This window comes from Leptonychotes weddellii, chromosome 9 (assembly GCF_054177405.1).
Source record: "Leptonychotes weddellii isolate Sample4059 chromosome 9, ASM5417740v2, whole genome shotgun sequence".
In the NCBI taxonomy this organism is placed as follows: Eukaryota; Metazoa; Chordata; class Mammalia; order Carnivora; family Phocidae; genus Leptonychotes; species Leptonychotes weddellii.
The window spans coordinates 80,057,255-80,071,630 of NC_138377.1; the positions used below are offsets into that span (position 1 = coordinate 80,057,255).

The 14,376-nt window shown below is 37.5% G+C and overlaps 1 protein-coding gene across 1 annotated transcript in view; it reads right to left on the reverse strand.

The window, feature by feature from the left end:
• The window catches only part of CEP152 (centrosomal protein 152), an 88,782-nt gene that overhangs the window by 59,797 nt on the left and 14,609 nt on the right, over positions 1-14,376 (reverse strand). The window contains exons 3-10 of the mRNA XM_081831048.1: positions 13,561-13,664; positions 13,265-13,337; positions 12,906-13,184; positions 11,633-11,798; positions 9,235-9,375; positions 8,019-8,158; positions 4,609-4,809; positions 34-181 (exon numbers count right to left, since the gene is read on the reverse strand). Of these exons, the coding sequence (XP_081687174.1) occupies positions 34-181; positions 4,609-4,809; positions 8,019-8,158; positions 9,235-9,375; positions 11,633-11,798; positions 12,906-13,184; positions 13,265-13,337; positions 13,561-13,664 (1,252 nt within the window). The remainder of the gene's footprint in view (positions 1-33; positions 182-4,608; positions 4,810-8,018; positions 8,159-9,234; positions 9,376-11,632; positions 11,799-12,905; positions 13,185-13,264; positions 13,338-13,560; positions 13,665-14,376) is intronic.

A 14,376-nucleotide genomic window follows, 5' to 3' on the forward strand; every position in this document is an offset into this window, starting at 1 on the left:
CCGGGGAGACAAGAGTCCATCCCGGACACCCACCTGAGTGCAAGAAGTTGGCACACTGCTTCTGACTCTCTTCTAGACTTCTCGTCAATCTGTTAATGATCTCAGTCTTTTCTAATTTGGTTGCTTCTTGATTCCTTTCCAGTTCTTTCACTTGATCTTTCAAATGACAACAAATATCTTCCTAAGTAGAAAAAGTATTCAAGAAGTCATTGTCATGATCACTTATTAAATACTGAACTAACAAATATAATACATAATTGGATTTTAGGTCAAACATAAAATCATCACAGAGCAGCGTCACCTCTTTTACAAGGTTAAGTGCACAGGACTGGGAGTTAGAACAAACTTTTATGATCTTGGGTGAGTCATCAACTTCTCCATCTGTTTTTTCTTTTGTAATTATGCTAATAAAGGTTAAATTCAGTGATTTCTAAAGTCCTTTCTGTTCTACAATCACAAGACACTGATATTCTAAAATTAGATTCTATTCAAGCCAAAGAAAATGTATTACACTTCTATTTGCATGTTACACTATCAGTATAAGTGTATGTATATATATTTAGGCAGACCACTTTGAACCATGGAATCTGTATCCCAAGACAGCAAGGATTCAGATAAATACATGGAAACTCGCTCTATTCTGAAGAGCCAAAAGCTCATTCTACTTTGGCAGCCAAAAATAATCTCACTCTCTTCTGAACTTCTTTTATACTTAATCTGTTTCTCTGTTTTTCTTTCTACCTTTTACATGTCTTATTTTTCTTAATAAAGTCTCCTTGAAGGTACCTATGCAGTGCCTTACACACAGTGAGTGCTACAAAAACAAAGGAACAAACAACCTTTAAAAATAAATTACAAAGAAAACCAGACAGGATAAATGTGTGTATGTGTGTGCACACATTCGTGTAACTGTAAGGAAATATATAGAAAAATATGGAGCATGTATACAATATATTAAAATTTCTTCAAAAAGAAAAAGGTGTTTGGGAGTAATAAGCCATGGAAGTCCCAAGACTAGGCAGAAGAAATCATCACTTCTCATTTAAAAAAGACTACACAGGCTGAATTCCACACGAAAAGCAGAGAATGAGACAGGCAGGAGTAAGTTAATTGGCCAAAGTTACCTGAAAAGGCCTGAAGAAAATAAGTGGTAAAAAGAAAAGGGCTTTGAAGCAAAGAAAAGGCATCTGGGGCCTGATCCATTGGATAACCTAAAGCCCAAAAATGCCTTAAGGATAGTAACACAAGGTACACCTTATAAGGATACTGACAGCATCATTAAGCGGAGGAAAGACTCTGAAGTCTCCTATTTTAGTTAAAAAATTCATGTGAATTTTGCATTCTCTTTCGTAATGTAGTCATGTCTGCTTTAAATTTTTTCTACCAAATTTCTGAGCAAAATGAAGCTTCTGGAAACTGCTCCATGTTTATTCAACAGTGCAAACCTCTTGGCACACTGCTGCTGATTCCCAGGCCAGCTTGAAAAGCATGGTTCTAAAGCGCCAAAATAACATGGCAAACACAATGAATGGGCTAACATTAATGACAGTGTGAATGTGTGTGTGAGAAGGGGTGGGGAGACAACATTTATGGGCCGGGGAGGCCGTAATAACTTTTATGAGAGACTGAGAACTGGCAAAAAGAAAGTTCAAGAAAAGGTAGATTTGAAAAACATAAAGAGAAGGCTGACTGTGGCAATACTGCAACAATCTACTGAACCACATTGTTTCCTGTTGACAAGTTCAGGGAAACCAATTATACTCAAAAACTGCTCAGTTTCAATACCAAGAAACAAAATGAGTGGTTCCTTCTTTTCTATGGGTAGCTTGAGTGAGAACATTCAACTCAAGATGGTTAAAGGCAGACAGCTTTAAGACTGAACAAGTGTGGTGACAGAGATAATAGCCAAATCTATGGGAGCAAATAGAATTGAACAGATTTCTAGTGCACAGAGACATGAGGATTAGACCACACAGAGGTCTGTGGGAATCTCTAAGCCAAGAGAAGGTGTTTCAAGTGGAGCCTTTAAATATAACGTTAAAGGAAAGTTGGAAAGTAGACCAGGCAAAAGTCATGACATAGAAACCAAAGTCCACAACTTCACCCGAAGCTGCAGATTTCAAGACCAGAACGAAGAAAGATTTTATACCATCAAGGAGATAATCAGAGATCTTAACCTGACATTCAGAGACCTCAGAAAATGACACTTCCATGAATGGGAGACAGAAGACAGGAGGGAGAGTCCAGGAGATGGTTTGCTATTAGAGAGTTCTGTCACTGAAGGAACACGGAGCTCCCAAGAAGCTTTGGCTGAGTATCATAATAATGATTAGTTTACAATTGTAGTCCTTTCCCACCAAAAACTAGTTTTTCATAAAGCAGTGATTTTTAACCTTTTGCAAGGGGAGACATGAACCTCTTGGAAAATCTGAATAAGTTTGTGGGTCTTCTCAAAAAAACCACATTTATTGACACCCAAAAGAAAATCATACCCACAATTTGAGAGGATCCATCAAAGCCCTGGCGTCTAGTCATAAAGTGTCTTAGGGGATGCCAGGTTTAAAAGTCTGTGTAACTAGCACAACGTGTGAACATCGGCTCTGTTAACACTGTAGTGTAAACTCTGTTAACACTATAGCACATAGGGACACAGCTGTATGTAACTATGTGAGAGCTGCTCAGAACCTAGAAATTGGCAAACTTATTCATCTACTAAATTATCCAGTTATTTGTACCTTGCTACTATCTTCCAAGAATTGTTTTATTTGTCTTAGTAATGTGCTAAATGGAACATAGGAAAAGATTTATCTGAAAGGGAAATATTTAATATACCTCTTCAATAATTTTATAAAGAAAAAGAGGGCAAGGGGCAAAATGCAGAATGTATGTATGGTTATCAGCTACTCTAAGAAATCAAGCCCCTCTGTATAGAACACTCATAGATTTTTCTGATTATAGGCAGGCAACTCTACCTAGCTCCTGGTTGATCTTTACAGCAACTTTCTAGTCAGGAATCTCAATTTGGATTCTAAGATAATATGGATTGTCTTTCTATTAAAAATACTGCTGAGCCAACTGATCCCAAATTGACAGCACAAAAGAAATACTCTAAGAAACATTCCCAAAAGGAAAAACTATAAACACTTTGGAATCATCACTTTGCAAAGCAGCTATGCAATTATATCCAGAGACTAACATCAGTGTACGGTCTGTTTAAAAAAAATAAAATAAAATCAGTCACAGAGTGTAACAGTGGAAAAGACCTTAATCAACAACTTCAATTTGTGGTTCAGGGGTCTGAAGCCCAGTCAGCACAGAATCAAGACTTTGTTCTGTGTTCTAGTCCAGTGTCTTTCTATTGAAGCAGGTGGGGTGGGGGGTAGTGGTGAAAACAGAGAATGGAGTGGACACAGGGGTTGAACACAGCAAGAATTTCTTCCAGCCCTCCCCTGTGTAACATGTCAAAGTCAGCAGAGAATGGAGAGATCCTCAACCCTGCAAGGAAAAGCCACCAGATTCCACCCCTCTAGTCATCCAAGAAGGACCACTGTCCAAGTCCAACTAACTTTAATGCTACTACATAAACACAGCCAAAATAAATAAAATTATATCTCAAATGCCATTTGTTTAAATACTAAAGATTTTTTCAATAATTTGGCATAGCCTTTGTCTTTCCCCAGATAGCCTCCACACCAAACTCAATATTTTTCTATACAAAAAAAAGTATATTTAGGAAAATAAATCTAATAAAAACTCATATAAACACATATAAAAATAACATGGTATACAATTATTACTGGCAATAATGCAGTACTTATGTACATAATCTTATGTACTTCTACCTAACACATGGAAAAATTTAGTCAGTCATATAAATAAAAAATAACAACCCAAATCAGGATGAATTTTAAGGGTGGTGGGATTGGCCGTACCCTCCCATCTTACTTTTCAGCTCTTTTCCCTTGGGTTAAATTAATTCTGAAATTACAAGAAGAAAAGTGCACTCTGAAATTTTATTCCTTCAAGTGATTACCTGGGGTTTGGGACACAAGCAAACCCACCACCTGAGTCACCCTCATCTTACACTTTATTCCCTTTGGGGCAAAAATAATACAGACTGTGAGAGATGCTCAAGTTTCACATCTCAGTGATTTTAGACCAGACTTTCCTCCTTATGTTATTACATTATTCTCAAAAATTAACTCTTCTCCCAAGAACCACTTCTAGACAATATTTACTGACAGGTAAATTGCCCAAGAAAGGCTTTCTACTGGTTAAGCTACCAGGACAACCTCTCAAGTTCAGACCAGCTCCCAGAACACTCACTCTTTTCAGTATGGATTTACTCTAGGGCAACAAGAACAGTATGTATAAATACTCTACAAATAAAGGACTAGTATTGTGAGAATTGAGAAAGCACTAACCAATTATAAGAGAAAGAATTTCCAAAATTAAGCCTTCAGGACATCTTCACAGATTAAAAATCATTGGCTTTTAAGTTTTACTCATAAACACCTACTGCAAGCATGCTGAACCACAAAATATCAGTTACAAAAAATAACCAGCCTTACTCGTTTAGAACAGTTGCTCATGTGAAATCATCCTAACCTGTTCCTTAAGCGCAGTAACTGTAGCATCCAATTTCCTTTGTAAGGACAACACTTGCTCTTCATGCTTCTTCGTGAGGCCCATCACAATGCTCTCATGCTGCTCTCTAGCACGCTGAAGTGATTCTGAATGACGGAGGTCCAGCAGCTGCTGCTTCAGGCTCTCCAGAGCCATTTCAGTTGTCCTGGACTTCTTAATCATCTAGTGGATAAACACAGGATAGCCAAGTTTATGGTATTTTGACTCTGTGCTCTCTTTATGGACTGTAACGCTAAAAATCAACCATCCTTTAAGAAGAATATAGACAAGGAAAGGGTCTCCCTACAGTGGCTTTAGTTTCTTAAGACTTCTCTAGCTGGGACCCATCAGGCCCATGGTTGCTGGAAACATCCACTGAGAAAAAGACTCTGTAGTTACCTGAGGAGAGTGATGGAGGATTTTGCTCAGCATGACAGTGATGTGGGTACCAGACAAGGAATCTGCTGCTACAACAGTGGTCCCAGTGCTGTTGGCATTGCTCTGTGAGCCAAGTGTGGGGGCCAATCCAATTGCTGGGTCACAGAAAAATGACAACTGTTTCTTGACAGACTGATAAAAACTGTCAACGATCACTTGTTAACAACAAAGTTTTGAAAACTGTACCTATATAGTTGTTGAATAATAATGGTGTACTAGGCTAAATAATGGTTCCCAAAAGAGGTCCATGTCCTAATCCCTAAACCCTGTGAATATGTTATGTTACATGGCAAGGGAAAAAGTAGGGCTGTAGACCAAATTAAAACTGCTAATCAGATGACCTTAAAATAAAAACAATTATCCTGGATTATCTGAGTGGGCCCAATATATCCAGAAAGGTCCTTAAATGAGGAAAATTGAGGCAGGAAAGTCAGAACCAGTGACTTCTGGCTCTGAAGATGAAAATGGGCCACAAACCAAGGAATGCCGCTGGCCTCCAGGAGCTGGAAAAGGCAAGAAAATGGATCCTCCCCTAGAGCCTCCAAAAAGCAACACAGCCCTGTTGACACCTTGATTTTTACCCAGTGAGACCCATGTCAGACTTCTACGCATTGTTTCAAGCCATTAAATTTATGCCAATGATAGAAAATCAGTACACTAGGTGATTCTGTTGTTGCTTTTATTTGTTTTCATTATGCCTTATTTTTTATACATGCAACGTCTAACTTATAAAAAGATCTAAAAGTTGTAACATTTTACTACATAAAAGCAATTCAACTTTTTATAAGAACTATCAATTTTCAAAAAGTTAAAAATGCTCATAGTCTCTTACACACAAAAATTAAAATTTCAAATGAGGCTTATTTTTCATTTCTATTCCGGAGATTGACTATTCGAATACTGTTTAAAGTGCTTATGACATTTATTCATTTGCTCAATAATGTGAATACTTTAGGCAGAACTTAGGCAGGGTTCTAAGCACTTAAGGACATGATGACAAGACAGGCAAGGTCCAAACTCTTATTATTTTCTAGTGAGAAGAGATAAACAATAACAAGTAAACAAATGAGATCATTTCAGATAGTTTTAAAATAGAGTAAAAGCCTATGGCATGATGAAGGAGAGTAGGAATATGGAGCTATGGGCTACTCTAGATATAAGGCAGCTTGTTTTAGCTGACACCTGAAGGATAAGGAACCAGATATGAAACAGCATTGTTTAAATTCTTTCATGAAACCATCCTTAGAACTAGCCACACGTCTCACCCAAAACCAAACTCAGATTTTATAGTCACTTTCAATTTTTTTTTATTATGTTGTGTTAATCACCATACATTACATCATTAGTTTTTGATGTAGTGTTCCATGATTCATTGTTTGCGTATAACACCCAGTGCTCCATCCAATACATACCCTCTTTAATACCTTTCACCAGGCTTGTCACTTTCAGTTTTAACCACCCTCTTTCCCCACCTCCAAAATGGTATCACTCTCATGAGTCACCCCCCACCAAGCTTGGCTACCAATGACTTGTGACCATTTCCAACCATTAAATGGCTATCTATCTCATTAATCAAAGAATGTGCCACCACTTTTGTCTTTTTTTTTAAGATTTTAAGTAACCTCTACACGCAACGTGGGGCTCAAACCCACAACCCCCAGATCAAGAGTCACACGTTCCACCAACTGAGCCAGCCAGGCTTCCCTGTGCCACCACTTTAAAGGCAAGTCTATTGGGGTCAGGAAATTTAGGTGCTGCTGTTTTGTCAATAACTGGCTTTGTAACCTTGGGCAAGTAATTTTGACCTCTCCAAAACTTGATTAACTCATCGATAAAATGGTAAACACAATGCCTCATGCCTCACCAATCAAAATCTCAACAAGATTTTTTACGAACATAAAAAGTTGATATGCAAAATCTAGAAAAGAAAATGTGAGAAAGAGCTACAATTTTTTTTAAGAATACTAACTGTAGCCCTTGTTTACCACATTTCAAAACACACCATAAAACTATAGTCATGATAGTATCAGAGTGGAAAAGAGAAATATGTAAGACAAAATATGTACAGGTTACATCAGTTTTCACCAACAACATTCACTCAACATATACTGACCATCTATTATTATGTGCTGGAAGGCAGGGAAGACTTAGGAAAAGGAAACCCATGAGCAGGGGGTGTTAACCAATTAGAGTGTGCTGCGGGAAGGACCTTCCAGTGAGAAGAGACGGTGTATACAAGTACATAAAAATAACACACACACTACTGAGTTTGAGGAAAATAAGGGAAGAGGTAGGCAAGGATCACATGGCCATTTCCATGCCACACTTCATCCCACAAGTAAAGTGGGGTCAGGCCTTAAGCAAGGGAAAAACAATCAGTATTTTAGAAAGATTGGCCATAAGAGAGAATTTGGAGAAGTAGTCAAAGACTAGAGACTAGGGGCGCCTGGGTGGCTCAGTGAGTTAAGTGTCCAACTCTCAATTTCAGCTCAGGTCATGATCTCAGGGTCATGAAATGAAGCCCGCGTTGGGCTCCATGCTGGGCATGGAGCCTGCTTAAGATTATCTCTCTCCTTCTCCCTCCCCCCCCACCCCCCCCACCCCCACCAAAAAAAAAGACTAGAGACTAGTTAAGACACTTGTACAACAAACGGTAAAATCCCGAATCAGGGACATGTGGACAGAAATGCGGAGACTCAACAGAAGGTAGGAGCTGACTGGATGAAAGGGAAGAGACGAGCTGAGGTCTCCTGCAGACTTTTATCTGGTGCGCAGGTGCCTGGGCTGATGTCAGCACCATCCCTCCAAAGTAAGGGAAACAAAAACAGGCTTATGGTGGAAGAAGATATAAACTGCAAGTTCTGCTAAATTTAGTCCTACATTACCAAAAGTTAAGTAAACGTTTCACTGTAATAAATAACCTTTTACCATAAATAATCATGACAAATACTTACCTGTTCTTCGTTCACTTTTAGTGCTTGTATTTGGGTCTCCAGCACTTTTATTTGTGCTTCAAGCTGTATCTCTCTCTCTTTTCCATTCTGAAAGAGTTTCTGTGATTCTCGGAGGCTGAGGGTCAAGCCATCCTTTTCATCTACAACATTAAAAATGTTTATATAAATAATAAGTTACTGTTATAGTAACTTATTTTCACAATTTCTTATCAAATATCAGATCTGTATCATATAAATGTTCAGTGCAATTCAGATAGTAAACTTCAGTTGATTTAGAGAAAACCAGGAAAGTTCCAAAAAAAAGAATGCCTGAGTGGTACCAAAAAACTGAGAAAACCAGAACCACTTCCCTCAAAAATCTTACTGTATACTTTTGAGAACCACAAGATTTCCTAACAATGATTTTAGCATTTGTTTACTTGAGAAGCTACATAGATGTGACAAGTCCCTGCTAATCAAAGAAGGAATCTGAGGACTATTTGCTTTCATTGCATATATGCAATGAACTTTTAAATTCACCTAATCTTAAATTCTTCCCACATACTTTACTGTAACAGTTTACAAGTTCTTCTCTCAAAATAAATTTTATAAACATTACAGAAAGGGACCTTTTCACTATCAATTAAGTTTGAAACAAGCTAGAGTTCAGTCACAAAATTATTCTACAAATGAAAAGTTCACCACTGACCAAAACTACAGAAAGCATGAAGAGTAAGCAATTATAACTTGAAACTGTGTTTCCTCTATGTGCTTCTCCCAGTAATGGCTCTATTTTTCTCCTTGACACGCCCAAAGGAGTTCAGGATCACTAACTCACTTGGATTAAAATCCTACATTAACTTGCAGGCTTAGAAAATGTACTGCAAGCTAAACACAAGTCTCTCTGGGAATTGGAATACTTCAGCCAAGGTAAACTACATAAGGAATCAACAACTTATTAGGACAGAATGCTATCAGCATAGTTAAATAATGTTCACTGATAGAAGAGAAAGAGGGAGAAAATGAGGACCTTGAAATAGAATGTTCTAGTGAGAAGTAATCCAAGGCAAGGTGTCAAAAGTCCTGGGTTTTTGTTTCATTCTGATGGACTCATTATGAGCCCTCTGACCAAGTGCATCCACTCTCTAAGCTTCATATTTAAAATGAGCTGTTAGAAACAAGGTATCTAGCTTTAGTATACCTCATAAATGACAGCACCCAACAGGTGTCATCTTACCTTTGATTATTAGAAGCTGGTGATTCAGATATCTAATTTGATGCTCACTTTCATTTAACTTTTCAACTAAATTGTCTAGTTGTCTCTCTTTTGCTTTGTTAAGAACCTGAAGTTGGATAATCTGCATATTTTCTGCAGAATCTGCATTAAAATTAAAGATAATTTATTAGATAAAAGCATACCCAAATGTAAATTTGTGGATACAACTCATTAGTATCATGAAATCAATTCAATGGATTGTGACTAGCATTTAAAAAAAAAAAATAAGACAGAATATATCAGAGTGCAGCATGAATAATGATTATTTCGTGAAACATTTGTTTTAGTTATACACTTATTTACATAGATCCTCATCACAATGTAAAAAAGGTACTTCTTACTGTGGTCACTGCCAGAAAAGTTTAAGAAGTCACTGGTCTAGAGTATAACCCTGAGTCACTACCATTTTGGCTAAAGAAAAAGCATATACCAATTACAATGGAACAGAGTTCTATGCTCTCATAAAATTGGGGGAAAAAAGTACATCAGCTTCTATAAAGCCATTTTTAAAGAACATTTCTAGAAATTCTTCTCAAAATATTTTAAACAGGAGAGGGAATTACATCATATTCATGTTCATGCTAGCACATAACTGCTGTATTAATAAATCAGTGAATAAGTTAATAAAGAATTTTGAGGTCTCCTTTCAGAAATGATTAAAGTCATTTTAGGGACCACTTAAAAATGACTGGGGGGAAAAGAGAAAAAGTGATGTGGAGGAGGAGGATAGTGCTTCAACAACAAAATGACAAATACTTTTCTTCATTTTCTTCTAGAACTATGAATGCTTCTACTTGCCAACAAACAAAAAAATCTTCTTTTTTAAAAAGAGATAAGGTTAAGACCAAAAGAAACCCATGAAGACTGAAAACTTTGTTACAAGTCAACTTAGAACAGGACTAGCCCAGGAATGAGCAGTCTACAGGCCACACCTCTCCCCAAAGTCATTTTTTTAACTACTGTGGCTAAGAAGCTGTAATCACTAAATTCAGCACTACGGTGCCATTAGGTTATCTAATTAACTTCCAAATGTCAAATTTAGGCAAACGTGTAACTTAAACAAAAAAATAAATCACTTGATAAAATGCAGACTGCTGAGAGTGACATAAGGTTATCTATGCAGAAAGACCAGAAAATCAAATGTAACTGAACACAGTAGAACTGAGAGAAAAAGTACCAAGATGTTAGGCCACTGACGTGATGCTTACTCAGCCTAAAACCAGTTATGCCACACACGCTGTCCGCCTCATCTCATTCCATAAAACCCTCTGAACAACGAGAGGTGACCCCATATTTGCTGTCGACTCCTGCTGGATAAAGTGAGGCCTGGCCTCCCCTAGAACTACTGTGCGGCACATGTGTATGACGGAAGCAACGCTCTGAAGTTAGGGCATGCAGTCCAGTTTTCTCAGTGTAGCCTGGGAAATCCAGAACAGTCGATGACTTTCCCCCGGCTTCTTCAATGTGAAACAAACAACCAGCTTGCTGTCACACTCTAGAGTCACACTGGCTCTTCAACATGCGCAATAAGTAGAAGCTATTTCACATGCCAGAGAGCATGACGATAAAAGTTAAATGTAGGAATCGCTGATTCAGGTCAGTCAGAGCATAAATTATGGCTTTTGATTTCGGGTGTTTCATCTCCTCCAAACTCTCTAGTAACGCTTTTCTCATTCTCATGTTTATACCTGCACTATGTAAAGGGAATTTTTTTTGGCAAATGCTACATGACAAAACCTGAGATAACTCTAGTTTAAATTCTGAGTATTAAGTACTTTATATCAGAGTTGCCTAATTATTACACTAAAAGTCTAAAAATTAAAAGAAAAACTTAAGATGATAATGGCTGGCTTACTAAATTACATTTCTATGTAGTAATGAAAAATCTAAGATTGAAGAGAAAACTCGATTTCATTTTCCAATTTCCAAATCAGTAAGAAAAACATGTTATCCAAAGAAAAGTCTTAACCAGCTAGAACAACTGAAATATACAGTTGAGAAGAACTTCTATTCATGTTTTATTATGGTAAGTTTCAAATATATAAGGTAGAGAGAAGAGTCCAATGAACCCCATGAACCCATCACCCAGATTCAATAACTACAAACTCATGGTCAGTCTTGCTTTATTTATATCTCCCCCTAACATTACCCCCAACAACATATTATTTAAAATAAATCCAAGACTTCATATCAGTTTATTCATAAATACTTCAGGATCTCTAATAATAATGGAACTTAAAAAAAAAAAAAATCAACCACAATCCCATTATCATACTTTAAGAAAAAAATAATAGAGTATGTCAGTGTTCAAAACTCTCCAATTCTGTTATTAAGAAATAAATATAAACTTGATACATACTTTCATTAGCTCCTAAAAATTGTTGTTGCAGGCTTTCAAATGTGTCACTTCCTGCTATCTCCTGGGCTGGTGAGTCATTATTCTGGGCAGAAGCCTGATAAGGTTTATATGTCACTTTATATGGTTCCAAAGCTTGACAACTAGGACCTTGTGATGTAACATATTGCTATCAAAAGATGATAAATGAAATTGACAATCAGGATTTGGCCTTTTCTTTGAAAATGATCTGAATTAGACGCCTCAATTTTGTCAGGAAATTTAATTGTGGTACCATTGCAAACTTTATACATACATCTTTGCTTAAAAATACCACTTACAGTCATTTAACACTGTTAATTAAAAGTCTATAATATGTAATTTTATGTATCTTAATTGTACTTCTGAGCATATAATGGGGCCAATTCCATAAATAACACTCAAGAATTCAAATAAGATCGTATATAAATATTTAAGAATGATTTAGGTGATGCCAACATCTTGGGAACATAAAAATGTACATATTCAATAACAAGAACATGCCTCGTATATAATAAATATTCAATAACACTTGTGGAATAATTAATATTCCATAGAGATAGAAAATGACCACCTTAAAAGGATCGCAAAGTCATCCCGTCATTGGGCGACACAGAATAGCTGTTGGCAAAAAGAGAAAAGCTATTGGCAAAATCAATGTCACTCAAAAAGTCTAAGAGGCAGCCACCTATATCCTAGGGTCTTAGCTCATTAATAAACTCCCGGGGGCGGGGGGGACAAAAAATCTGTTTCTTTCCTTAACATTCATCCTGTCTACTGCTGTATCATCTCAAAACAGATAACAGATTTGAAGTATTCAACCTAAAATTTGTTATAAAGGTGGTGGGCTAGAAAATCAAGGTAACTAAATGGTATCATCTACATAGATTTACCACTTTAAAACTATACCAAGATACCCGAACATAGCTTCTCACTGAAGCATGGTGAAGTGGTAGAAGCCAGAAGCAGCAGTAAATGAGGATGGTTATGTTTGGCAAACTTAACTTTTACCATTTAACTCTTTCTGGAAAGTCTCCTTTAAAATTCTAACTTAAGATCATGATTTCATTAGATTGTAAACAGAAAACAGCATGACTAATTCAGCACGAGCCTGAACAAAAGCACTCTCAGGGATTTTTGTACTTAAAATAAAGCTTACCATTGCACTTACATACATTTTTTAAATATACACATACACATACAAACAAATGGGTGCACACATACACACAAACTCCTGAAAGTCAAGTTCTTATAATACCTGGAAATGATTCCTTTGAGGATCTGAAAATTTAATTACATTGGTTGGTTGACTATTAAATTCCTGCTTCTGACCATTGATATATGGCCTAAAGTTTTCAGGAAGGTGATATAAATCTGTCTGTTCATAATTACTTGGAGGAGTATAACCACTTCCACATTCATCTTCACCTTCTTTGGGATGGCAGCCAGGACGCTGGTCGTCATTTTTACTTTGACTGTCTTCCCAGCCGTTGCCACTTTTCTCTCCAATATATACATCCCGAATCTCATTATAGTCCTAGTAGATAACAAGAGTAAAACAAAGGCACTAAGATCTATTCCCACCCTCGCCAAAGTCATTATCAACTCGATACTTACATTTACACTTTGAGATTTAGGGAGCACTTGATGCTCACGCCAATTCATCTCCAATTGCTCAGAGCGATGTAGTCTTGGGAAAAATCAATACTTTAGATTTAGAGCCCATCACTTATTTGGATACAGATATCACAAAGAACCCCAAGATTTTAACGTCTTCCCTCTCTAACCTTCACCTAAAATTCTAAGAATTAGTCTACAATTTTACAACCATGTCCATTATTGCCTACAGAGAGTCAAAAGAAAGAGCCTTATAGAATTGCAACATATGAGTGCAAGTGATTTTAGGTCCTTACTCTCCCTCTGTGCCATCCTCGCTGCAGTCGGAATAGTGGAGCTCGGGGGAGGACAGGTCATCATCCAGCATATCGTGCGGCAGGTCGGTGAGTAACAGCTGCAACTGAGACAGGAAAGTCAGCATCAATATCACACTGACTGAAACATGAGATGCCAAACCAAAGTTGCCTTGCAACAAGTGACTTCGACTTGAGAAGTCAAAGACGTTCCTAACTTCTCCGTTTAATAAATGTTTGAAATTCCACACAAATTATGTTCAGGGGAATGCATAATATCAGGATTTATACTAGAAGGCTTTTTTTCTACAAATGTCTTAGATTTAAATACACTTAACATTACAATAGAATTTTAAACCTTCTTTATGGAAACACAGCAAGTCATGATAATGGTACAATCACCGTATTATGTTATCATGCGGCAGACTTGGGTCTCAGAGCCCTGTTCTACCAGTAATCAGACCTTGGGGACTTGACAATCACACATCCCCCTGGGAATCTGAGTAGCCAGCTCTCCCTCGCCCAGGTGGTGAGATCAGTAGTACCACCAGCAGCAGCAGGTGGCCCAGAAGCTCTTAAAAGCTGTAATAATGTGATAGAAACCCCTTGGAGAGTGACTAATTAGCAGACTGCCATCTAATTCCAGCAATGAAAAGATACATGATACTCGGCTCTGGTGACACAGTTGAGTAAAAAGGGAGCTTTAAGACTCAGTTTTCGGGGCGCCTGGGTGGCTCAGTCGTTAAGCGTCTGCCTTCGGCTCAGGTCATGATCCCAGGGTCCTGGGATCGAGTCCCGCATCTGGCTCCCTGCTCCGAG